We start from the raw sequence: 27,826 nt of genomic DNA on the forward strand, positions 1-27,826 counted from the left end.
GCCAGTTGCGCCCTCAGAGCGACTGCGCTGTGTGCCAGGCACACCTAGCACAATTGTAGTTACGGCCCTGTGTTAGGGACTTACCTGATGGAGTCAGATGGGCCCATGTTTTGGCCAAAAGTATGCAAAGAACCTCAATTTTACTCCAGTCTACAGTTAAAGAAAGCAATAACAATTTTAGAAATATTACAAAAATGACAATACGCACCATCTTGCTAGCTCCTGAAATGTTCCCTAAAGATGAGAAAATTGCACATTAGGTAAATGAGTACATAGCGAAGTATAGGCTATAACAGTAGAAGCACAATGACTGCTTAAAAATAATCATGTATAATCAAGGGTATTTATTTTTACCATTCTTGATTCAATTTTATAACACGGCTAATTGGATCGCCTGCGGCGATACAATTACCAGTGATAATTGAATTGGATACTCGTAGTTGTTGTTGTTGTTTAACCAGCGCATAGATAAAATGTATCTGGTGATACAGCAACCAACCACATCCAGATAATGATGATCAAAGGTCATTTGCAGCCATGTCATGCTACTGCCCCTCCCTATACTAAATTATTTTATAGCAAGCATTCACTGATGCTCCTTAAGTTATAATATCCTTGCTGCATTTGTACTATTGCTGCTGTTCGTTTTCTGCAAGTGAACGACGATAGCAAAATAAAGCAATCGCTGTACTAGGAAAAAACGAAAAACGCAATGCAATAATCACAAGTTTGTCCCTACGTGCCCGCCATATTTCATGTGGGCGGCAGACGTTGCCCTCACGTAGAAGCTGTACCAAGGCGTCGGCGCAGTGGGACCTAGAGCTGGCAATCATGGCGGCGCTTAGGGCCGGTTTGCTGGCTGCGATGACCCGCAGGACCGCCCTAGCAACACTCGCTGGGCGCAGGGCCGGCGCCGGTTTGGTGCTGCAGGGCTGCAGTGTGAGAGCAGGTGGGTGAAGTGCGCTGGCAGTGAACGGTGAAGCTCTGGAAGACATGTTGGCTGTGGGCTGTCCGAGTGTCACCTTCACACTGTACAACATGACCGCTCACAGTGGTGCAACTGTATATACCTACTTACATTATAGTTACAGTCAGCCATCAGGAGCTCCTGATATCAGTGCTGCTATGTCTGACTTATTGATGTGTGTGGTTAAATGCACCACTCAATCACAATACTCATACATTCTTGCAGGAAACTTGTAATCTTGTACAACAATAAAGGTAATTTCTCACACTCCACCATAATGGTACAGGTTTTTAAGGCAAACTCATAACTGCTTAACTTGATGATCGATTGGACCTTGATTTATCTTTATTACTGTTGCCATCAAGTGTAAAGGGCCCCATACACTATAACGATTATGCCCGATTTCAGCCCAATTCGGGCATTCGGCCCGATATATTTGGCTGAAATCGGGCATTTTGGTTGTGAATCCGATCCGATGCGCTGTGAGTGTAGCTCTAGGTCATTAGTGCTGCACTCCTGATATGTCTGTTCCCGCAGGCATGGGTGGGATTGCATATGATATATCAACTGCAAAATGTACCAAATCGCATGGAACCGCTCCCGGGAGAGTTCAAGGGAAATCGCCTCCGACTTCAGCCTCAGACATATCGTTGTTGTGTATGGGGCCCTTAACACGCAAACATGTGAATCCAGGTCCACTTTGGACTTACCAGGCTGAAGATTCAGTGTATAGTATAGTAGATTACTACTGCTATATAACCAGTAATAGGTTGAAGATGAAGTGTGCGGAATATGTATGCCAAGGAATCTATATAATGATTGAGTAAGGTCTGTCCTGTCTCCAAGATGTGCATACCCCAGTGGCTCAAGTGCCACAGTAGGGACTGACCGTAGCCTGGCAGGTGCTAGAAGAGGAGTGCGCTTCCAGGAATGTGGTGAGTATGGTGCTGGGCGCAGGCTTTACAGAGAATGGGTCGGAACAGCCGGCTGACAGTGAGGTCGCTTTACTAGTCGTTAATAATGTCTAAAGGCCCATACACACTAGTGCAGTGGTTCTCAAACTCTGTCCTCAGGACCCCACACAGTGCATGTTTTGCAGGTAACCCAGCAGGTGCACAGGTGTATTAATTAATCACTGACACATTTTAAAAGGTCCACAGGTGGAGTTAATTATGTCACTTGTGATTCTGTGAGGAGACCTGCAAAACATGCACCTTGTGGGGCCATGAGGACTGAGTTTGAGAACCTGTGCACTAGAGGACTTGAAAGATGAATGATTTGGAAGATGAGTGACTTCCCTTGAACTCCCTGTTAAACTATATGGACTGTACACACTGAGCGATTTGACGAACTATCTGCTCTGCTGGGATTGAGCTGCATGCATGGAAGACAGATCTGCTTCAAAGGAGTGCGGGTGCACTCATTGTTTGCTGTGTACACATTAGACGATTTGAACGATAGATTGTTCAAAACCATCGTTATCGCTGGAAAAAAATCTTCTAGTGTATATGGGCCTTAAAATATGTTAGGCAATTTGGGAAGTTATTTGCCTACTTTGCCTGAAAGCCACTTGTACCACTTTTACTCCAAAATCCCGGGTCTGACCCAGGATTTAGAACACTGTTCCAAGCCGGGTCAGATCCGGGACAAATACCCCCACCTCCCGTTTATAACGCAGTGCCGTTCCGGGATATTCCCGGATTGGCACCGTTTACATTGCACCCGGGTGCAGTGTCTTGTGGGCCGGCGCTTAGAGATGATGTCATCTCCAAGCGCCGGGAAACACTGCTGAGCGGTGCTCCGGAGCGTCTCGCCGGGGGCAAGCCCAGCAATCTGGAAGCTGCTGTGCTGCCCCCAGTCTCCGGTGCTTCCAGGCACCAGACATGGCACTGCTGTCTGCATAGACAGCATGTGCCATGTCCCCAGCCGCTGCATGGCAACCAGCACGGCGCCGCTGTCTGCATAGACAGCGTGCGGCGTGACCCCCAGCCGCCCGCCCGCCGGACACTGCAGTACGGGAGGTTTGCAGTGTCGGCGGCTGACCCAGCTTACCCATTTACACCACTTCCTACCCGGGTCTTACCCGTGTCCAACCCTGCATACAAGCCGGGTTGGATTCGAAGGATCCTTTTACACCGCCTGCAGTCCCGGGATTTTGTGCGCTGCTGTGCAAAATCCCAGGATATTTCAGGTGGAATAAAAGGGGCTACCAGAACCTCCTCACAAAGTTTGATACCCTGAAACCTCTTAAAACCAAGAGCAGCACCATCCATCGTTCTAGTTAGACAATGGGCCTAATGCAGAGTTGATCACAGCAGCAAATTTGTTAACAGTTGGGCAAAACCATATGCACTGCAGGGGGGGAGATATAACGTGCAGAGAGTTAGATTTGGGTGGGGTGTATTCAAACTGAAATCTAAATTGCAGTGTGAAAATAAAAGCAGCCAGTATTTACCCTGCACAGAAACAAAATAACCCACCCAAATCTAACTCTCTCTGCACATGTTATATTTGCCCCCCCCCCCCCTGCAGTGCACATGGTTTTGCCCAACTGCTAACAAATTTGCTGCTGCGATCAACTCTGAATTAGGCCCCATGTTAGAAAGTTTTCAAATAGCATTTCCCACATGGGATGCAGTGAGGTTACTGACGGACGGAATCCCGGCGCTCGAAATACCGACGCTGGAATCCCGTCCACAGCTGGAATACAGACGCCAACATCCAGACAGGACTCGGGATCACGGCGTCTAAATACCGACGCACAGAATCCTGATCCATCTTTAGGGTTAGGTTTAGGCAGCGGGGCAAGGGAAGGTTAGGCACCCACAAAGGAGGGTTAGGATAGGGTAAAGGTGAGGGTTAGGGGGCTTACTGGGGGGCTGTTGGTATTCTGATGGACGGAATACCGCTGTCAGTATACTGACAGCCGGCATCCCTTCCATCGGCAAATCATACTGATCCCTCCCACATTGCCTGAAAGCATCTAGACATTGTTTACAGTGCCTGTACACAGTGAGTAAATATTCTATACGTGTTTCTTTCATTCCTATACTTAAAAGCTGGTTTGTATTACAGGCACAAATAGATATGTAATTGTATGGGTATGTAATAGATATTTGTTTCTTGCAGCTGTATACAAAGTAATCCTAGTTAATACAGATAGGTTATATGCCCTTAAAAGCAGACATGCCTGTTATGCATTATTTATTCTTATTCATTTATATTTTAATATAGCCTCAGACCTTCCGAAGGACCTTTTGCCTGGACCTTATCCCAAAACAGAGCAAGAGCGAGCAGCTGCAGCTAAGAAATATAACATGCTTCTAGAGGACTATAAACCGTACCCAGATGATGGAATGGGGTGAGCTGCCTTGTATGTGGACTGCTAGCCACTTGCCACAAAAGGCTTGACCATATTCCTTTTGTGAATCTTTAATCATTTTGCTGTTTTTCTTTTCTTTTTAATGTGGTGTGTATTAGAACATTTAAGGTAAATACGATCCAATATATTTCACAGCAGTTTTATCCTCTTGTGCGCCAATGCCGTGAAGCCATTTACACAATGTACTAAATCCATGAACATATATTGATTATGTCAGTTAACCATGTTGTTCTGTAGCTTGGGGGATATGAGTACTTCCTTCAGACTTGTCCTTTTGCCTCGTGTGTTTTCGGAAATAGAACTTGAATTTGAATGCGAAGTCATGATACCCTTGTGGTTCTTTGTCTAGTTAGCCAGTTGAAAGCTCATTTTATTTATATTATTGTAGTCTCACTGTCCCCCTCTATCTTTCCCCATCTCTCTGGTTTGCTAATGTCCTCAGAAGATAAATAAGCAATCAGTATGTCTTTGGAGTGTGGGACGAAACTGTTGAATAAAGTTTGATCCGAGCCAATGCCTCCAGCACTGCATGCAGCAATGCTAACCACTACATTTCAATATATTTTTAATACGCTATCCCAGTTTTATTAAAATGGGATATATAAAGGATAATTCCACTGTATACATTTTTTTATTTTTTTTCTAAAAAGAAGTTTCGACTTCACTTAAATATGTTTAAATGTCCCATTTCCATTACCTGATTTATGGGGATCCTTCCCGTTGTCTGTTGGCAGTAACAACCATACAGAGGAGCAGGTAATTTAATACAAAATTTGTATGTATACAGTTTGTTAAACCTTTTAATTTTTTTTGTTGTTGATTATTTTGCCACTTTATTTGCTAACTATAAAATCACTATGTAGCTGGTTTTAGTGCTACTGCAAAAGTTTGTGTTGCCGGGGAAACATTCCATATACTGGGGAATTCAAAGGTTTTGTCCGCCGGCAGCCGCTAGATGGCGTCCAACGGAGCTATTCAATTGACCCTCCGTTTGGGCGCAATGGCTGCCAGTACCTGAATTTCAACTCGCACCCCCAGGGGGTTGGCGTGCTGAAATGCGTGAAAAGTGACCCGTTTGGGCATCCATGTGCCACTTTTCACGATCGCACCCAGCACTTTTGTGGGGTTTAGCTATTTTATGCGGTTATACTCGACCTCTATGAGCGCGTTCAGAGTGAGAAAAAAACAGCAATTGAATTGCGCCCGGCGTTCCCCCATAACTTTAGACGAAAGATCAAGAGCGCAAAACAATTCAATATCGTCCTAGGAATTTAATTGCTCCCAGTCTGTGCACAGAACCATTCCTTGATATTAAACTGATTAAAAAAAAAAAAAAGCAGTAACTTTAAAAAAAAATTATTATTATTATTATTCTCGGGAAAGATTACAGCAAACTACATTGCCAATTGTCAAAAAAAAAAAAAGGAAAAATATATACATTTTTCTTGATTCTGTAATAACTGCTTAATAAAGCAGGTACATTTTCTGTCAGTTTTTCTCCCTACATCACACAATGCAAAATATATACCCGAGAGCTTGCAGCCAATAGAAGTTGTTTACTAATGCAGATTCATGATGTGCACTGAACGTCTGTAACCTATGGTTTGGTGCATATTTTACATGTAAAGATTTACATAATACTTAGATAATACTAAATACTCATATTGATGCCTTCTTAAATATGGGAAACAGTACAGAAAATTGAACGTTTCGGGATTTTATCAGTTGCACTGATGGCTAATTATACGGGGAAATTCAGTTGTGCACAGTGTTTAGCAAGGTAAAAAAATCTTGCATACATCGCACCCATTTTTGGATTGCCGCGGTTATGTGCTCTCCCGATACTGTGATGTATAGTTTAAAAAAAAAAAAAGGCAGTTGTAGGGTTTTCAACACTGAAACACAGAGTTGCGTGAAAAAATAATACAACTTTGCACTGGGGAGGGGGCTGCTGGGAGGTGCAAGGGCTGCTGGGAGTTGTAGTTCTCAGCAGCTGCCTGGGGGGGTCACACCCTCATGCACACACTACACTTACTTGGGGTTGGAGGGGGGGGGGGGGGGTTAGTTACATTTCCCGCTGGCCTGTTGAATCTTCCCTATAGGGTACAAGCTTCTATGCCTGACTGGACTGTGTAGATTTTGACGGAGACTGTGTGTTTGCCAATGCAGTGGAAGTTATTGTCAGATTAATGCAGAATGTCATCTTTTTGGAGGTCTGTGATTTTATTATTGAAAATAAAAAATCACAGTCTGTTTTGAAAACAAGGATGAAAGAAAATATAATATTCCTAGAAATGTGTGGTTTGTCTTATAAAGTGCATGTATCTTACATGAATGACATCTTTCATGTGTATTATTTCCTAGGTATGGGGATTATCCAATGCTTCCTGACAAGTCCCAGGAAGAAAATGACCCCTGGTATTCATGGGACTATCCTGTCATTAGGAGAAATTTTGGAGAACCGGTGAGAACTAGAACTAATGTTTGGCTGAGGGAATGAATGCACTATATATTTGCTTAGAAAACATTAGTGATTTTCCAGTGTTTCTCCTATTGTCCTGCAATTGGTGGCTGTTCATAGCACATCCTTTCTTGTAGAACATTCATAGGTTGGTGGGGATGATTTTTCCATTTCAGAAGGCTGCATTTAATAAATAATAGGATTTTAAATACCTACGGGTAAATCCTTTTCTATGAGTCCGTAGAGGATGTTGGTCACTCTCAAAAGACCATGGGGTATAGACGGGATCTGCAGGAGACATGGGCACTTTAAGACTTTCAAAGGGGCGTGACCTGGCTCCTCCCTCTATATCCCTCCCCAGACTCGGTTTGGAACTGTGCCCGGCGAGACGGACATTACGAGGAAAGGACTTAACAAAACAAGGTGAGCCAACACCAGCTCACGCCATAAGCATGCCGTATAACATGGCAGATAACTGAACACATGTCAACGGACATGAACAAAACCTCAGCAACAAGCTGAAGAAAAAAACAAAAACACAACGTGTGTAACCAGAAATAAACTGCAGATACAGTACGCACTGGGACGGGCGCCCAACATCCTCTACGGACTAATAGAAAAGGATTTACTGGTAGGTATTTAAAATCCTATTTTCTATTTCGTCCTAGAGTATGTTGGGCACTCTCAAAAGCCCATGGTGTTTATACCAAAGCTCAATAGCGGGCGGGAGAGTGCGGATGACTCTGCAGCACCGATTGACCAAATTTAAGGTCTTCATCAGCCAAGGTATCAAACTTGTAGAATTTAGCAAACGTGTTCGACCCCGACCAAGTAGCAGCTCGGCAAAGTTGCAATGCCGAGACACCCCGGGCAGCCGCCCAGGACGAACCCACCTTTCTAGTGGAATGGGCCTTCACTGATTTCGGCAACGGCAAGCCTGCCGTTGAATGAGCCTGCTGAATCGTCTGACATATCCAGTGGGCAAAGGTCTACTTGGAAGCAGGAACCCCAATCTTATTGGAAGCATACAAAATAAACAGACTCTGTTTTCCTCAATGGAGCCATCCTGGCTACGTAAATCTTTAAAGCTCTGACCACATTCAGAGACTTATTTTCAGCCAAAGCACCAGTAGCCACTGGCACCACAATAGGTTGGTTGATATGAAAAGAGGAAACTACCTTTGGCAAAAATTGTTGCCGAGTTCGCAACTCTGCTCTATCTTCATGGAAAATTAAGTAAGGGCTCATGTGAGACAAGGCCGCCAACTCCGACACCCACCTTGCGGATGCCAACGCCAACAAAATGACAACTTTTCAAGTGAGGAATTTTAACTCCACTTTACGCAAAGGTTCAAACCAATGTGACTGAAGGAACGATAATACGACGTTAAGGTCCCAAGATGCCAGAGGGGGCACAAAAGGAGGTTGGATGTGCAACACCCCTTTCACAAAGGTGTGCACTTCAGGAAGTGAGGCCAATTGTTTCTGAAAGAAAATGGACAAGGCAGAAATCTGCACTTTAATGGAGCCTAATTTAAGGCCCGCATCCACTCCATTCTGTAGAAAATAGAGAAAACTTCCAAGGTCAAATTTCTCCACTGGAGCTCTCTTGGACTCGCACCAGGAAATATATTTCCTCCAAATACGGTGATAGTGCTTTGACGTCACAGCCTTCCTGGCAAGAATAAGAGTAGGTATGACTTCACTGGGAATACCCTTCCGGGCTAAAATCTGGCGTTCAACCGCCATGCCGTCAAACGTAGCCACTGTAAGTCTTGGTGGACAAACGGCCCCTGCTGCAACAGGTCCTCGCGAAGAGGAAGAGGCCAGGGATCGTCGACTAGTAAAGTCTAAAGATCCGGGTACCACGTTCTCCTTGCCAATCTGGGGCTACAAGGAGTGCTGGAATGTTTGTTATTTTTAGAAGTCTCAACACCTTTGGGATGAGAGGAAGCGGAGGGAAAATGTACATCAACGGAAACACCCAAGGTGTTGCCAGCGCATCCACTGCCTCTGCCTGAGGGTCCCTGGACCTGGAACAATACCTCAGAAGTTTTCTGTTGAGGCGAGACGCCATCATGTCTATATGGGGAACCCCCCATCGAACTGTTATCAGTGTTAAGACCTCCTGATGGAGGCTCCACTCTCCTGGATGAAGGTCGTGTCTGCTGAGGAAGTCTGCTTCCCAGTTGTCCATTCCCGGAATGAATATTGCCGACAGAGCGCTTGTATGTTTTTCCGCCCAACGAAGAATTTTTGTGGCTTCTGCCATTGCTGCTCTGCTTCTCGTGCCGCCTTGGCGGTTGATGTAAGCCACTGCCGTGACATTGTCCGATTGGATCAGAACCGGCAGGTTCCGAAGAAGATGTTTCGCTTGTAGGAGGCCGTTGTAAATGGCTCTCAGTTCCAGAACGTTTATGTGAAGATGCGTTTCCGGACTTGACCATCTTCCTTGGAAGCTCACCCCCAGAGTGACTGCCCCCCAACCTCGGAGACTTGCATCCGTGGTTACCAGGATCCAGTCCTGGATCCCGAACCGGCGTCCTGCAAGGAGGTGAGAGCTGTGGAGCCACCACAGAAGTGAGACTCTGGTGTTGGGAGATAGAATTATCCTCCGGTGCATATGAAGGTGGGATCTGGACCATTTGTCCAACAGGTCCCACTGGAACACTCTGGCATGGAGCCTCCCAAACTGGAGGGCCTCGTATGCCGCCACCATTTTTCCCAGCAATTGAATGCATTGATGAATGGAGACCGTTTTCGGTTTTAGCAAGAGTCTTACCAGACTCAGAATTTCCCGAGCTTTCTCCAATGGGAGGAACACTCTGTGTTGGACCGTGTCCAGTATCATGCCCAAAAACGCCAACCGGGTTGGCGGGATTAACTGTGATTTCAGCAAGTTCAGGAGCCAGCCGTGCTGTTGTAGAATTGACAGGGATAATGCAATGTCCTGCAACAATTTGTCCTTGGACCTCGCCTTTATCAGGAGATCGTCCAAGTACGGGATAATTGTAACCCCTTGCTTGCGCAGGAGAACCATCATTTCTACCATTACTTTGGTGAAAATCCTCGGAGCCGTGGATAGACCAAACGGCAACGTCTGAAACTGGTATTGCGTATCCTGGATAGCAAACCTCAGGAAACTTTGATGAGGAGGATAAATGGGGACATGAAGGTAGGCATCCTTGATGTCCAATGAGACCATGAATTCCCCCTCCTCCAGACTGGAGATAACCGCTCTGAGAAACTCCATCTTGAATTTGAATTTCACCAGGAAGAAATTGAGAGATTTCAGGTTGAGGATTGGTCTTACCGAGCCATCCGGCTTCGGCACCACAAACAGGCTTGAATAAAACCCCTGCCCCTGCTGCGCCAGGGGTACCGGGACCACAACCTGATTTTGACACAAGTTTTGTACTGCACCGCAGACCAGAGCCCTGTCCGGAAGCGAAGCTGGTAAGGCTGATCTGAAAAAACGGTGAGGAACGTCTTGAAACTCCAGTTTGTACCCTTGGGACACAATACTCAATACCCAAGGGTCTAGACCCGAGCGAACCCAGACCTGACTGAAAAGCTTTAGGTGTGCCCCCACCGGTGCGGGCCCCTGTAAGGGAGACCTGGCATCATGCGGAGGATTTGGCAGAAGCCAGGGAGGACTTATGCTCCTGGGAACCCGAGGATGCGGGTACCCTCTTGCCTCTTCCTCTGGTAGCCAGGAAGAAGTTTCCTCGGCCTCTTCTATACTTGTTGGGCCGAAAGGACTGCATTTGATAATGTGGTGGTTTCTTCTGTTGCGTAGGAACAGAAGGTAAAAAGATAGATTTACCCGCGGTAGATGCTGATACTAAATCAGTAAGACCGTCACCGAAAAGTTCACCTCCCTTAAAAGGAAGAGACTCCATATTTCTCTTGGAATCAGCATTCCACTGGTGAGTCCAGAGCGCTCGCCTAGCCGCAACGGACATAGCATTCGCCTTAGCACCTAGCAGGCCAGCATCCCTTGCAGCCTCTTTCAAGAATGCAGCTGCATCTCTGATATAACCAAGCGTTACCTGGATGTTATCTCTATCCAGAGTATCCCAATCAGAAGACAAAGTGTCCGCCCACTTTTCAATAGCACTACTGACCCACGCAGACGCAATAAGAGGCCTGAGCAGCGTCCCAGTAGTAGTGAAAATAGCCTTTAGGGTAGCCTCCTGCTTATGGTCCGCCGGCTCCTTAAGGGCCGTCGATTGGGCTGCAGGGAGGGCTACCTGTTTTGACAAACGCGGCAGGGCTTTGTCTACTGTGGGGGGATTGTCCCACGTATCCCTATCGGACTCGGGAAAGGGGTACGCCACTCTGATCCTTTTTAGGAATCAGAATTTTTTTTATCAGGGCTGTTCCTAATGCTATCAAAGAGGGCGTTCAGTTCGAAACAAGGAGGAAAGGTAACTGAGCGCTTCTTTTCCTTGTAAATAAGGACCCTGGTTTCAGGTGTAATAGGGTCCTCATTAATATTCAAGATATCTTTGACAGCAACAATCATATACTGAATACTCTTAGCCAATTTAGGGTCCAACCTAGAATCAGCATAGACATCGGCCTCCGAGTCCGTGTCGGTATCCGTGTCAACTAACTGGTCAAAACTACGCTTGTGCGACCCCGCAGGGTCTTGCATTTGTAATAAAGCGTCCTCCACTGATCTTTTCCACACCTGGGATTGAGATTCAGACTGATCAAATTTTTGATTTAATGACGTGACACTAGCATTCAATGTAGTTAACCAATCTTCAGTCGGTGGTGCCGACAGTGCCACCCCCAAAACATTCGGTGTCCCTGATAAATTATCCCCCGAAGAAGGATAATCTGCCTCCGACATGTCGACTACCCAGAGACAGCACACACACCAAGTCTGTGAGGGAACACAAAGGGAAATAGCCAGCTCACACCCCAGCGCCAAATAAGCAGGTCTGACGACACTAATAAATGTCCCAGAGCTGCTGCGCTTTACTTAAAATAAATAAATATGCCCCCCCTACTGTTTTGAGCCCCCTGGTACTTGCTGCGGGTGAGGATGGACCAGCGACTTCACTGAGGAGGAGGAAAATGGCGCCAGTGAGCAGTGAGGAAGAAGCCCCGCCCTCAACATGGCACTCTTCGTCCCGCTTAATTTTATATATTTATCCTGGCGGGGGTATTGCGGACAGTGCCTGGGCACTGAATATCATTGCCAGCCAGTTTATAGAGGTAACCAGCTCCCCAGGGCGCACCCCCCCCTCCCTCCCCCAGCGCCCTGCACCCAGAGGTGTGACCTGAACGGGAGCCTGGCGCGCACTGAGCAAGCCGCTATGCGGTACCTCTTATATGCCGTCTTTTTGAAGAAGATGTCTTTTCCTTAATACTCACCTGTCTTCTGACTTCTGGCTGAAGAGGGGGGACGGCAAGCTGTGGAAGAGAGCATCCAGGAGAGCCCGGCGTTCATCTCCCCTCAGGAGCTGAAGGCATCCTGTCAGCAGCAGCAGAGCCCTGAAACTCATTAGAAGTGGCTCTAGACTGCTCTCCCCTCTTTCCCACGAAGCAGGGAGTCTGTAGCCAGCAGATCTCCCTAAAATAAAAAACCTAACATTAAGTCTTTTCAGAGAAACTCTAAGAGCTCCCCCGTGTCCTGTGTCTCGTCCGGGCACATTTCTAAAACTGAGTCTGGGGAGGGATATAGAGGGAGGAGCCAGGTCACGCCCCTTTGAAAGTCTTAGTGCCCATGTCTCCTGCGGATCCCGTCTATACCCCATGGTCTATTGAGTGCCCAACATCCTCTAGGACGAAATTGAAAAAGGAGTTACTCCTACTGCTCTGTTATCCATGGTGGACAGGTGGCTGTGCACATTTGGTGATTTCCTTACTGTTCACAATTGCTGTGTGAACACAAAAACAATTTTCTCTATCGTCCTAGTGGATGCTGGGGTTCCTGAAAGGACCATGGGGAATAGCGGCTCCGCAGGAGACAGGGCACAAAAAGTAAAGCTTTAGGATCAGGTGGTGTGCACTGGCTCCTCCCCCTATGACCCTCCTCCAAGCCTCAGTTAGATTTTTGTGCCCGGCCGAGAAGGGTGCAATCTAGGTGGCTCTCCTAAAGAGCTGCTTAGAAAAGTTTAGCTTAGGTTTTTTATTTTACAGTGAGTCCTGCTGGCAACAGGATCACTGCAACGAGGGACTTAGGGGAGAAGAAGTGAACTCACCTGCGTGCAGGATGGATTGGCTTCTTTGGCTACTGGACATTAGCTCCAGAGGGACGATCACAGGTACAGCCTGGATGGTCACCGGAGCCTCGCCGCCGGCCCCCTTGCAGATGCTGAAACAAGAAGAAGGTCCAGAATCGGCGGCATGAAGACTCCTCAGTCTTCTTAAGGTAGCGCACAGCACTGCAGCTGTGCGCCATTTCCTCTCAGCACACTTCACACGGCAGTCACTGAGGGTGCAGGGCGCTGGGAGGGGGGCGCCCTGGGAGGCAATGAAAACCTATTTTTGGCTAAAAATACCTCACATATAGCCTCCGGGGGCTATATGGAGATATTTAACCCCTGCCAGAATCCGTTAAGAGCGGGAGACGAGGCCGCCGAAAAAGGGGCGGGGCCTATCTCCTCAGCACACAGCGCCATTTTCCCTCACAGAAAGGCTGGAGGGAAGGCTCCCAGGCTCTCCCCTGCACTGCACTACAGAAACAGGGTTAAAACAGAGAGGGGGGGCACTAATTTGGCGTTAAAAATATATAAAAAAGATGCTATAAGGGAAAACACTTATATAAAGGTTGTCCCTATATAATTATAGCGTTTTTGGTGTGTGCTGGCAAACTCTCCCTCTGTCTCTCCAAAGGGCTAGTAGGTCCTGTCCTCTATCAGAGCATTCCCTGTGTGTGTGCTGTGTGTCGGTACGTGTGTGTCGACATGTATGAGGACGATGTTGGTGAGGAGGCGGAGCAATTGCCTGTAATGGTGATGTCACTCTCTAGGGAGTCGACACCGGAATGGATGGCTTATTTAGGGAATTACGTGATAATGTCAACACGCGGCAAGGTCGGTTGACGACATGAGACGGCCGACAAACAATTAGTACCGGTCCAGACGTCTCAAAAACACCGTCAGGGGTTTTAAAACGCCCGTTTACTTTAGTCGGTCGACACAGACACAGACAGGGACACTGAATCCAGTGTCGACGGTGAATAAACAAACGTATTCCTTATTAGGGCCACACGTTAAGGGCAATGAAGGAGGTGTTACATATTTCTGATACTACAAGTACCACAAAAGAGGGTATTATGTGGGATGTGAAAAAACTACCATAGTTTTTCCTGAATCAGATAAATTAAATGAAGTGTGTGATGATGCGTGGGTTCCCCCCGATAGAAAATATGGGCGGTATACCCTTTCCCGCCAGAAGTTAGGGCGCGTTGGGAAACACCCCTTAGGGTGGATAAGGCGCTCACACGCTTATCAGAACAAGTGGCGGTACCGTCTATAGATAGGGCCGTCCTCAAGGAGCCAGCTGACAGGAGGCTGGAAAATAGCATAAAAAGTATATACACACATACTGGTGTTATACTGCGACCAGCGATCGCCTCAGCCTGGATGTGCAGAGCTGGGGTGGCTTGGTCGGATTCCCTGACTAAAAATATTGATACCCTTGACAGGGACAGTATTTTATTGACTATAGAGCATTTAAAGGATGCATTTCTATATATGCGAGATGCACAGAGGGATATTTGCACTCTGGCATCAAGAGTAAGTGCGATGTCCATATCTGCCAGAAGATGTTTATGGACACGACAGTGGTCAGGTGATGCAGATTCCAAACGGCACAAAGGTGTATTGCCGTATAAAGGAAGAGGAGTTATTTGGGGTCGGTCCATCGGACCTGGTGGCCACGGCAACTGCTGGAAAATCCACCGTTTTTACCCTAAGTCACATCTCTGCAGAAAAAGACACCGTCTTTTCAGCTTCAGTCCTTTCGTCCCTATAAGAGTCATATCTGCCCAGGGATAGAGGAAAGGGAAGAAGACTGCAGCAGGCAGCCCATTCCCAGGAACAGAAGCGTTCCACCGCTTCTGACAAGCTCTCAGCATGACGCTGAGACCGTACAGGACCCCTGGATCCTACAAGTAGTATCCCAGGGGTACAGATTGGAATGTCGAGACGTTTCCCCTGCGCAGGCTCCTGAAGTCTGCTTTACCAAGGTCTCCCTCCGACAAGGAGGCAGTATGGGAAACAATTCACGAGCTGTATTCCCAGCAGGTGATAATTAAATTACCCCTCCTACAACAAGAAAAGGGGTATTATTCCACACTATATTGTGGTACTGAAGCCAGAAGGCTAGGTGAGACCTATTCTAAATCTAAAAAAATTTGAACACTTACAAAGGTTCAAATCAAGATGGAGTCACTCAGAGCAGTGATAACGAACCGGGAAGAAGGGGACTATATGGTGTCCCGAGACATCAGGGATGCTTACCTCCATGTCCCAAATTTGCCCTTATCACTAAGGGTACCTCAGGTTCGTGGTACAGAACTGTCACTATCAGTTTCAGACGCTGCCGTTTGGATTGTCCACGGCACCCCGGGTCTTTACCAAGGTAATGGCCGAAATGATGGTTCTTCTTCGAAGAAAAGGCGTCTTAATTATCCCTTACTTGGACGATCTCCTGATAAGGGCAAAGTCCAGGGAACAGTTGGAGGTCGGAGTAGCACTATCTCGGATACTGTTACAACAGCAGGGGTGGATTCTAAATATTCCAAAATCGCAGCTGATCCCGACAACAAGTCTCCTGTGCTTAGGGATGATTCTGGACACAGTCCAGAAAAAGGTGTTTCTCCCGGAAGAGAAAGCCAGGGAGTTATCCGAGCTAGTCAGGAACCTCCTAAAATCAGTGCATCATTGCACAAGGGCCATGGTAAAAAAATGATGACTTCCTTCGAAGCAATTCCAGTCGGCAGATTTCATGCAAGAACTTTTCAGTGGGATCTGCTGGACAAATGGTCCGGATCGCATCTTCAGATGCATCAGCGGATAACCCTATATCCAAGGACAAGGGTGTCTCTCCTGTGGTGGTTACAGAGTGCTCATCTTCTAGAGGGCCGCAGATTCGGCATTCAGTTTTGGATGTTGGTGACCACGGAGGCCAGCCCGAGAGGCTGGGGAGCAGTCACACAAGGAAAAAATTTCCAGGGAGTGTGATCAAGTCTGGAGACTTTTCTCCACATAAATATAGCTAAGGGTAAATTTATAATGCTCTAAGCTTAGCAAGACCTCTGCTTCAAGGTCAGCCGGTATTGATCCAGTGGGATAAAACATCACGGCAGTCGCCCACGTAAATAGACAGGGCGGCACAAGAAGCAGGAGGGCAGTGGCAAAAACTGCAAGGACTTTTCGCTGGGCGGAAAATCATGTGATAGCACTGTCAGCAGTGTTTCATTCCGGGAATGGAAACTGGGAAGCAGACTTCCTCAGTAGGCACGACCTCCACCCGGCAGAGTGGGAACTTCATGGGGAAGTTTTCCACATGATTGTAAACCGTTGGGAATTACCAAAGGTGGACATGATGGCGTCCCGTCTGAACAAAAAACGGGACAGGTATTGCGCCAGGTTAAGAGACCCTCAGGCAATAGCTGTGGACGTTCTGGTAACACCGTGGGTGTACCAGTCGGTGTATGTGTTCCATCCTCTGCTTTTCATACCTAAGGTACTGAGAATTATAAGACGTAGAGGAGTAAGAACTATACTCATGGCTCCAGATTGGCCAAGAAGGACTTGGTACCCGGAACTTCAAGAGATGCTCACAGAGGACTTATGGCCTCTGCCGCTAAGAAGGGACTTGTTTCAGCAAGTACCATGTCTGTTCCAAGACTTACCGCAGCTGCGTTTGACGGCATGGCGGTGGAACGCCGGATCCTAAGGGAAAAGGCATTCAGGAAGAGGTCATTCCTACCCTGGTCAAAGCCAGAAAGGAGGTGACCGCACAACATTATCACCACATGTGGCGAAAATATGTTGCGTGGTGTGAGGCCAGGAAGGCCCCACGAAGAAATTTCAACTCGGTCGATTCCTGCATTTCCTGCAAACAGGAGTGTCTATGGGCCTCAAATTGGGGTCCATTAAGGTTCAAATTTCGGCCCTGTCGATTTTTCTTCCAGAAAGAATTGGCTTCAGTTCCTGAAGTCCAGAAGTTTGTCAAGGGAGTATTGCATATACAACCCCCTTTTGTGCCTCCAGTGGCACTGTGGGATCTCAACGTAGTTCTGGGATTCCTCAAAACACATTGGTTTAAAACCAGTCAAATCTGTGGATTTGAAGCATCTCACATGAAAAGTGAACATGCTCTTGGACCTGGCCTGGACCAGGCGAGTGTCAAATTGGTGGTTTTTTTCTCAAAAAAGCCCATATCTGTTTGTTCATTCGGACAGGGCAGAGCTGCGGACTCGTCCCCAGTTCTCTCCCTAAGGTGGTGTCAGTGTTTCACCTGAACCAGCTTATTGTGGTGTCTTGCGCCTACTAGGGACTTGGAGGACTCCAAGTTGCTAGATGTGGTCAGGGCCCTGAAAATATAGGTTCCAGGACGGCTGGAGTCAGGAAAACTGACTTGCTGTTATCCTGTATGCACCCAACAAACTGGGTGCTCTTGCTTCTAAGCAGACTTTTGCTAGTTGGATGTGTAATACAATTCAGCTTGCACATTCTGTGGCAGGCCTGCCACAGCCAAAATATGTAAATGCCCATTCCACAAGGAAGGTGGGCTCATCTTGGGCGGCTGCCCGAGGGGTCTCGGCTTTACAACTTTGCCGAGCGGCTATTTAGTCAGGGGCAAACACGTTTGTAAAATCCTACAAATTTGATAACCTGGCTAAGGAGGACCTGGAGTTCTCTCATTCGGTGCTGCAGAGTCATCCGCACTCTCCCGCCCGTTTGGGAGCTTTGGTATAATCCCCATGGTCCTTTCAGGAACCCCAGCATCCACTAGGACGATAGAGAAAATAAGAATTTACTTACCGATAATTCTATTTCTCGGAGTCCGTAGTGGATGCTGGGCGCCCATCCCAAGTGCGGATTATCTGCAATACTTGTACATAGTTACAAAAATCGGGTTATTATTGTTGTGAGCCATCTTTCAGAGGCTCCGCTGTTATCATACTGTTAACTGGGTTCAGATCACAGGTTGTACAGTGTGATTGGTGTGGCTGGTATGAGTCTTACCCGGGATTCATAAATCCTTCCTTATTGTGTACGCTCGTCCGGGCACAGTATCCTAACTGAGGCTTGGAGGAGGGTCATAGGGGGAGGAGCCAGTGCACACCACCTGATCCTAAAGCTTTACTTTTTGTGCCCTGTCTCCTGCGGAGCCGCTATTCCCCATGGTCCTTTCAGGAACCCCAGCATCCACTACGGACTCCGAGAAATAGAATTATCGGTAAGTAAATTCTTATTATATCTGGGAATCTGATTCATTAACTATTACATCTCTGTCTGGTTTAAAGTGGAATGAAACATAAGGGAATAAAAAGATGAAAGCTCAGGGACCAGATTTCTACTGTTGCAGACTGCTGCACACTTCAGATTAATTTACACCAGGGCTGTAACTAGGTGTGGGCTGATGGTGCTTAGCGCACCATCGGCATACACCCCGATTGGCCGACACCAGCACTGCCCGCTACATTTTAAAACTGTAGAGGTGCGCCCGGCTCCCTCTCTGCCGGACGCATTGCTGCTAATATACAACAGCTGGAAGCGCTGGGCAGCAATGTCAGTACCCCGTGTGCTTTGCCCACAGCCGTCCCTAGCCAATAGGCAATTGCCCAGGGCATCTGGGCACCTGCGCAGGCTTCCATACATTGCGCCAGCTGTCTCTGGTCCTGCCACTGACGAACCGCTTCCTCCCGTTGCCCCTGTCACCGGCGCAGCAGCTGAGGAGAAGGAGCCTCACTCCCTGTCTGCTGCAGAGGCCCAGATCTCCTACAGCAGGGCTGGCCAAACCTGTCCTTGAGATCTACCAACAGTTCATGTTTTCCAGACCTCCTGGAGATCTGTAGAATTGTCAGTTAGGAATGAATGCAGCACATCTTAATTAGTAATGACTACACCTGTGCACCAGCTAGGTGGTCTGGAAAATGTGAACTGTTGGTAGATCTTGAGGACTGGTTTGGCCAGCCCTGTCCTACAGAGTCCAGTCTGCTCACCTGTTCACGGCACTCAGGCAGCAGAGGCGAGCCGCAGCAGTCCCTATTGACGGTAATGATGAGGTGAGTTGCACTCCCCAGGCCCCCCCTCCTCCCCCCCCCCCCCTTTCCTGCACAGGCTCTTTTCTCACTGCTCCAGCATCCCCCTCACCCCCATTTGTGGCCCCCCCTCTCCCACACAGGCTCCTCTCTCACTGCTCCAGCACCCCCCCCCCCCCCCCCACACAGGCTTCTGTCACTGCTCCAGCATCCCCCTCAACCCCATTCGTGGCCCCCCTTCCCCGCACAGGCTTCTGTCACTGCTCCAGCACCCCCCGGTCCCCCCTCCAGGCTTCTCTCTCACTGCTCCAGCATCCCCCCTCACCCCCATTCATGGCCCCTCCTCCACCGCACAGGCTCTTCTCTCACTGCTCCAGCATCCCCCTCACCCCCATTCGCGGCACTTCCTGGCCTCTCCTCCCCTGCACAGGCTCCTCTCTCACTGCTCCAGCATCCCCCTCACCCCATTCGCGGCACCCCCCGGCCTCCCCTCCCCTGCACAGGCTCTTCTCTCACTGCTCCAGCATCCCCCTCACCCCCATTTGTGGCCCCCCTCCCCCCCAGGCTCTTCTCTCACTGCTCCAGCATCCCCCTCAACCCCATTCGTGGCCCCCCTTCCCCACACAGGCTTCTGTCACTGCTCCAGCATCCCCCTCAACCCCATTCGTGGCCCCCCTTCCCCGCACAGGCTTCTGTCACTGCTCCAGCATAATTTGTGTGCAGCATAATTTGAATAATGGAGACTACTGTGCAGCGTAATATGAATTGGTATTATATTGTGGCCACACCCCTTCCCCATGAAGCCACGCCCCTCTATTTCTCTAACGTCCTAGTGGATGCTGGGGACTCCGTAAAGGCCATGGGGATAGACGGGCTCCGCAGGAGACATGGGCACTTTAAGATAGAATTTAGGTTCTGGTGTGCACTGGCTCCTCCCTCTATGCCCCTTCTCCAGACCTCAGTTTGATACTGTGCCCAGACGAGCTGGGTGCTTTGTCAGTGAGCTCTCCTAAGTTTGCTGAGAGAAAGTATTTTGTTAGGTTTTTTATTTTCAGGGAGCTCTGCTGGCAACAGACTCCCTGCATCGTGGGACTGAGGGGATAGAAGCAGCCCTACTCTCTGAAGCTATGTCCTGCTTCTTAGGCTGCTGGACACCATTAGCTCCAGAGGGATCGGTACGCAGGATCTCACCCTCGCCGTCCGGTCCCGGAGCCGCGCCGCCGTCCCCCTCGCAGAGCCGGAAGACAGAAGCCGGGGTGAGTATGAGAAGCAAAGAAGACTTCACAGGCGGCAGAAGACTCTGTGTTCATCACTGAGGTAACGCACAGCACTGCAGCTGTGCGCCATTGCTCCACACACCTACACATACTCCGGTCACTGTAAGGGTGCAGGGCGCATGTGGGGGGGGTGCCCTGGGCAGCATTTGGGACCTCTTTTGGCAAAGTTAAGCATATATACAGCTGGCACTGTATGTATGTATGAGCCCCCACCAAAAAATTGCATGTTTAAGCGGGACAGAAGCCCGCCGCCGAGGGGGCGGGGCTTCTTCCTCAGCACTCACCAGCGCCATTTTTTCTCCACAGCTCCGCTGAGAGGAAGCTCCCCAGGCTCTCCCCTGCAGATACATGGTAGAAGAGGGTAAAAAGAGAGGGGGGGGGGCACATAATTAGGCGCAAAAAGCAATATAAACAGCAGCTACTGGGTTAACATTAAGTTACTGTGTTATTCCTGGGTTTATAGCGCTGGGGTGTGTGCTGGCATACTCTCTCTCTGTCTCTCCAAAGGGCCTTGTGGGGGAACTGTCTTCAGAGAGGGCATTCCCTGTGTGTGTGGTGTGTCGGTACGTTTGTGTCGACATGTCTGATGAGGAAGGTTATGTGGAAGCAGAGCGGGAGCAAATGAATGTGGTGTCTCCGCCGACACCTGATTGGATGGATATGTGGAAGGTTTTAAATGATAATGTTAATTCCTTGCATAAAAAGTTAGAAAAAGCTGAAGCCTCGGGACAGTCAGGGTCCCAACCCGTGCCTGATCCTATGTCGCAGAGGCCGTCAGGGTCTCAGAAGCGCCCACTATACCAAACTGTTGACACAGATACAGACATGGATTCTGACTCCAGTGTCGATTACGATGATGCAAAGTTACAGCCTAAATTGGCTAAATCCATCCGTTATATGATTATAGCAATTAAGGATGTGTTGCACATCACAGAGGAAACCCCAGTCCCTGACAAGAGGGTGCATATGTATGGGGAAAAGAAGCCAGAGGTAACCTTTCCCCCCTCACACGAGCTAAATCTCCAGATAAAAAACTGCAGATTTCCAAAAGGATTCTTATGGCGTATCCTTTCCCGCCAACGGACAGGTTACGCTGGGAATCCTCCCCTAGGGTGGACAAAGCTTTAACACGCTTATCCAAGAAGGTAGCCCTGCCGTCACAGTATACGGCTACCCTCAAAGATGCTGCTGATCGCAAACAGAAGGTTACCCAGAAATCCATTTATACACATTCAGGTACCTTACTGAGGCCGGCAATCACGTCGGCCTGGGTGTGTAGTGCTGTAGCAGCATGGAGGGATACCTTATCTGAGGAAATTGATACCTTAGACAAGGATACTGTATTGTTGACCCTGGGGCATATTAAAGACGCTGTCCTATATATGAGAGATGCTCAAAGAGACATTAGTCTACTGGGTTCTAGAATAAATGCTATGTCGATTTCTGCCAGAAGGGTCCTGTGGACTCGGCAATGGACAGGTGATGCCAACTCAAAAAGGCATATGGAGGTTTTACCTTACAAGGGTGAGGAACTGTTTGGGGAGGGTCTCTCGGACCTGGTCTCCACAGCTACAGCTGGAAAGTCAATTTTTTTTCCTTTTTAATCCCTCACAGCCTAAGAGAGCACCGTATTATCAAATGCAGTCCTTTCGATCACAAAGAAACAAGAAAGTCCGAGGTGCGTCCTTTCTTGCCAGAGGCAGGGGCAGAGGTAAGAAGCTGCACAACACAGCTAGTTCCCAGGAACAGAAGTCCTCCCCGGCCTCTACAAAATCCAACGCATGACGCTGGAGCTCCACAGGCGAAGCTAGGCCTGGTGGGGGCACGTCTTCGAAATTTCAGCAACAAGTGGGTTCACTCCCAGGTGGATCCCTGGGCGATAGAAATTGTGTCTCAGGGATACAAGCTGGACTTCGAAGAGATGCCCCCTCACCGATACCTCAAATCTGCCCTACCAGCTTCCCCCCACGAGAGGGAAACAGTATTAACTGCAATTCACAAATTGTATCTTCAACAGGTGGTGGTCAAGGTTCCCCTCCTTCAACAGGGAAGGGGTTATTATTCAACCATGTTTGTAGTCCCGAAACCGGACGGTTCGGTCAGACCCATATTGAATTTAAAATCCCTGAACATATACCTGAAAAGATTCAAGTTCAAGATGGAATCGCTGAGAGCGGTCATCGCAAGCCTGGAAGGGGGGGATTTTATGGTGTCTCTGGACATAAAGGATGCATACCTTCATGTCCCCATTTATCCACCTCATCAGGCGTACCTCAGATTTGTAGTACAGGATTGTCATTACCAATTTCAGACGTTGCCGTTTGGTTTCTCCTCGGCACCGAGAATATTCACCAAGGTAATGGCGGAAATGATGGTACTCCTGCGGAAGCAAGGGGTCACCATTATCCCGTACTTGGACGATCTCCTCATAAAAGCGAGATCAAGAGAGCAAGTTGCTGAACAGCGTCGCACTTTCTCTGGAAGTGTTACGGCAACACGGCTGGATTCTGAATATTCCAAAGTCGCAGTTGGTTCCTACGACTCGTCTGCCTTTCCTGGGCATGATTCTAGACACAGACCAGAAATGGGTTTATCTCCCGATAGAGAAAGCTCAGGAACTCATGACACTGGTCAGGAACCTATTAAAACCAAAACAGGTGTCAGTACATCACTGCACTCGAGTCCTGGGAAAGATGGTGGCATCATACGAGGCCATTCCCTTCGGCAGGTTCCATGCGAGGACCTATCAATGGGACTTACTGGACAAGTGGTCCGGATCACATCTTCAGATGCATCAGTTAATCACCCTATCCCCCAGGGCCAGGGTGTCACTCCTGTAGTGGCTGCAGAGCGCTCACCTTCTCGAGGGCCGCAGATTCGGCATTCAGGACTGGGTCCTGGTGACCACGGACGCAAGCCTCCGAGGTTGGGGAGCAGTCACACAGGGAAGAAATTTCCAAGGTCTGTGGTCAAGTCAAGAGACTTGCCTTCACATCAACATCCTGGAACTAAGGGCCATATACAACGCCCTACGTCAAGCGGAGACCCTGCTTCACGACCAACCGGTTCTGATTCAGTCAGACAACATCACCGCAGTGGCTCATGTAAACCGACAAGGCGGCACAAGGAGCAGGGTGGCGATGGCGGAAGCCACCAGAATTCTTCGCTGGGCGGAGAATCACGCAAGCGCACTGTCAGCAGTGTTCATCCCGGGAGTGGACAACTGGGAAGCAGACTTCCTCAGCAGACACGACCTCCACCCGGGAGAGTGTCGACTTCATCAGGAAGTCTTCGCACAGATTACAAGTCGGTGGGAACTGCCACAGGTGGACATGATGGCATCCCGCCTCAACAAAAAGCTACAGAGGTATTGCGCCAGGTCAAGAGACCCTCAGGCGATAGCTGTGGACGCCCTGGTCACACCGTGGGTGTTCCAGTCGATCTATGTATTTCCTCCTCTTCCTCTCATACCCAAGGTGATGAGGATAATAAGAAAAAGAGGAGTGAGAACAATCCTCATTGTTCCAGATTGGCCACGAAGGACTTGGTATCCAGATCTGCAAGAAATGCTCACAGAGGACCCGTGGCCTCTTCCTCTAAGACAGGACTTGTTGCAACAGGGGCCCTGTCTGTTCCAAGACTTACCGCGGCTGCGTTTGACGGCATGGCGGTTGAACGCCGGATCCTAGCAGAGAAAGGCATTCCGGATGAGGTCATTCCTACGCTGATAAAGGCTAGGAAGGACGTGACAGCTCAACATTATCACTGTATATGGCGAAAATATGTTGCTTGGTGTGAGGCCTGGAATGCTCCTACGGAGGAATTCTAGCTGGGCCGTTTCCTTCACTTCCTACAGTCCGGAGTGAATTTGGGCCTAAAATTGGAGTCCATTAAGGTCCAGATTTCTGCCCTATCCATTTTCTTTCAAAAGGAGTTGACTTCTCTACCTGAAGTTCAGACGTTTGTAAAGGGAGTGCTGCATATTCAGCCTCCTTTTGTGCCTCCAGTGGCACCTTGGGATCTTAACGTGGTGTTAAGTTTCCTGAAATCCCACTGGTTTGAACCACTCAAAACGGTGGAGTTGAAATATCTCACGTGGAAGGTGGTCATGCTATTAGCCTTGGCTTCGGCTAGGCGTGTGTCAGAGTTGGCGGCTTTGTCACATAAAAGCCCCTATCTGGTTTTCCATGTGGATAGAGCAAAATTGCGGACCCGTCCACAATTTCTGCCGAAAGTGGTTTCATCTTTTCATATAAACCAACCTATTGTGGTGCCTGTGGCTACTACTGACTTGGAGGATTCCGAGTTGCTTGATGTGGTCAGGGCTTTGAAGGTTTATGTAGCCAGAACGGCTAGGGTCCGGAAAACAGAGTCGTTGTTTATCCTGTATGCATCCAACAAGCTTGGTGCTCCTGCTTCAAAGCAAACTATTGCTCGCTGGATCTGTAACACGATTCAGCAGGCTCATTCTGCGGCTGGATTGGCGCTGCCAAAATCAGTTAAGGCCCATTCCACTAGGAAGGTGGGCTCTTCTTGGGCGGCTGCCCGAGGGGTCTCGGCATTACAACTTTTGCAAAGTTCTACAAGTTTGATACCCTGGCTGAGGAGGACCTCTTGTTTGCTCAATCGGTGCTGCAGAGTCATCCGCACTCTCCCGCCCGTTTGGGAGCTTTGGTATAATCCCCATGGTCCTTACGGAGTCCCCAGCATCCACTAGGACGTTAGAGAAAATAAGATTTTACTTACCGGTAAATCTATTTCTCGTAGTCCGTAGTGGATGCTGGGCGCCCGTCCCAAGTGCGGACTTCTTCTGCAATGCTTGTATATAGTTATTGCTTCAATAAGGGTTATGTTATGGTTGCATCAGGGTTTGACCTGATGCTCTGTCATTTGTCATGCTGTTAACTGGTTGTTTTTACATGTTATACGGTGTGATTGGTGTGGCTGGTATGAATCTTGCCCTGGATTACCAAAATCCTTTCCTTGTACTGTCAGCTCTTCTGGGCACAGTTTCTCTAACTGAGGTCTGGAGGAGGGACATAGAGGGAGGAGCCAGAGCACACCAGAATCTAAATTCTTTCTTAAAGTGCCCATGTCTCCTGCGGATCCCGTCTATCCCCATGGTCCTTACGGAGTCCCCAGCATCCACTACGGACTACGAGAAATAGATTTACCGGTAAGTAAAATCTTATTTTTTGGCGTGCCTACGGCGCACACTGGCTCTTTTCAATATGGGGGGGGGGGGTGTCATTGCTATTTTTTGCACACAGCGCTAAAATGTCTAGTTATGGTACTGATTTACACCATTGTGAAAGACTAAGGGATTGATGTATCAAGCAATGAAGAGTGTAAAAGTTGCCCATAGCAACCAGTCCCCTTCGTAGTAGCATTTATCAAGTATATTTTATAAAATGATCAGTAGAATTTGATTGGTTGCTATGGAAATGTCTCCACTGGTCTGCCTCTCCACGCTTTTCACTGCTGGATACATCAACCTCCAAGTGTACTCATTGGGGTAAATTTACTAAGATGGGAGTTCTATTTAAGATGGGATGTTGCCCATAGTAACCATTCAGATTCTACTTAGCATTTATCTAGCACCTTAATACCTGGAATCTGATTGGTTGTTATGGGCAACATCCCATTTTAAATAGAACTGCCATCTTAGTAAATGTACCCCATTGTCATCACACTGTGAAGGAGGCTGTTTTGTGGCGTAAATAAATCTAACAAAGGAGCAGATGAGTATAGAGTTAGGTTCATGCTTTTGAATGTTGCTTAAATCAGTAACCCTGCTTGTTGGTGACAAGTATGCTTTGCAGCCCCCTCTTGCTTTACAATAATTCTATTTTACTGTTAAGGAAAATCTGTGCAACGAAACATTTTTTATCTTTTTTTTTTTTTTTTTTTAGATGCATTGGGACATTGATAAGTTCATCCGGACACGGGTTGACACATCACCAACCACTGTGCCATTTAATACCATGTGTAAAATTGTGGTTGGATTCATCACGGCTATGCTCGTCATGTTCTATATTGGAGAATTATATCCAGTTTATCCAGCTATTGTATGTATTAACTATACTTAATCATTTGGACTGACCTGTGTGTGTGATTGTGTTACCAGAACACAACAATCAGTCTGTGGCCAATTGAATTAGCTCATGGTGGTCAAACCTGGTATCACAATTCAGTCACGCTTCTATGACTTGCCATTACCACATATCAGTAGCATTAAAATTCTACATGAAGATTTGTCCGTATGCCCTTGTGTTGGAGCAGAAACTGTTCTAAATTGTGCTTATGTGGGACTGAAAGATTGCAGGTCTGAAATAATTAATGGAGGCTGTCTAGCCATATCTGTGCTGCATTCTCCATGTCTCAAATACTCTTCTGATTAGCAGTGCACAGTGTATTACCTGAAATAATGCCTTAATACAGTGGTTCTCAAACTCGGTCCTCAGGACCCCACACCGTTCACGTTTTCCATGTCACCCAGCAGGTGCACTGTGTATCATCAACTGTCACATTTTGAAAATCTACAGGAGACCTGCAAAACATGGACCGTGTGGGGTCCTGAGGACCGAGTTTGAGATCCTGTGCCTTAATACATCTGGGAGTCACAGGGCCACAGGATCCTGCAGTTCTTACCACTGATTGGTCGTACATTCTTCCAAACTTTCACTGCCTCCCAGCTGAGATTATCACCCAGGGGACCAGCGCAGCGTCGTTTAGACCTGGTCCTCTGGGACAGTAACGATGTGCTTTCTATAGATAGTCGGCTATCTTGTTTTTGTTTGTTGCTGCTTGTGAATATAAGACACACTACTGTGCTAAATGATACAAAATAAGATGTCCAATAAGTATTTTTCATGTATGCCTAATTTTTTACTTAGTCCACTTTAAAGTCCACTGTGACCTTGTTAGGAAGTCAGACTTCACTTGTTCAATAACTGATCCTGAACTATTTGTAACAATGCTGTCTAATTTGGTTTTAGAGCAGTCATCATTTTTCTTACAGATAGGTGCCACTCCGAGACAGCGAGAAATCCTAAACAAATTACATCTGCAGCGCTATTATGTAGTGGCATTTATTTATAATGTAACACATCAGACATAAAATAATATAAATTTATTAAATAAACACTAAACAACAGTATTACATAGAAATGACCCTTTTACGTTACAGTGATTAATGAATTATACTGTTGTATTATATTACAATATAATTTATACTGTCATTAACATTATTCACATTACTGAAAATATTCATGTACTGTATTCAGAGACCCTCTGCTGAGACCTCACTTTTATAATTTTTTATTTATTTTTTTTACAGGCTCCCAAGCAATATCCTTACAACAACTTGTACTTGGAACGTGGTGGGGATCCTGCTAAGGAACCTCCTGAAGTAAAGAATTATGTGTTCAAATAGATAAAAAGCTCTGCAACTGTACTTTATAATACAATAAAGTGGCAGCCTAAACAAATATTTATTAAA

The 27,826-nt window shown here is 47.6% G+C and overlaps 1 protein-coding gene across 1 annotated transcript; it reads left to right on the top strand.

Moving 5' to 3' along the window:
• The first annotated feature begins 773 nt into the window (after positions 1-773).
• NDUFB8 (NADH:ubiquinone oxidoreductase subunit B8) lies at positions 774-27,826 on the top strand. The gene is made up of 5 exons (XM_063961422.1): positions 774-949; positions 4,202-4,328; positions 6,714-6,813; positions 26,238-26,393; positions 27,665-27,826. The coding sequence occupies exons 1-5, from the start codon at positions 832-834 to the stop codon at positions 27,758-27,760; spliced, it is 597 nt and encodes a 198-aa protein (XP_063817492.1). The 5' UTR covers positions 774-831; the 3' UTR covers positions 27,761-27,826.

The sequence above is a fragment of the Pseudophryne corroboree genome, chromosome 3 (genome assembly GCF_028390025.1).
Source record: "Pseudophryne corroboree isolate aPseCor3 chromosome 3, aPseCor3.hap2, whole genome shotgun sequence".
Lineage (NCBI taxonomy): Eukaryota > Metazoa > Chordata > Amphibia > Anura > Myobatrachidae > Pseudophryne > Pseudophryne corroboree.

Bases quoted from the DNA above. Each gene is read 5' to 3' on its own strand.
- NDUFB8 (XM_063961422.1), top strand. From the start codon at position 832: ATGGCGGCGCTTAGGGCCGGTTTGCTGGCTGCGATGACCCGCAGGACC. The intron at 950-4,201 runs GTGGGTGAAGTG...ATTTTAATATAG, and splicing joins GGGCTGCAGTGTGAGAGCAG to CCTCAGACCTTCCGAAGGAC. The intron at 6,814-26,237 runs GTGAGAACTAGA...TTTTTTTTTTAG, and splicing joins GGAGAAATTTTGGAGAACCG to ATGCATTGGGACATTGATAA.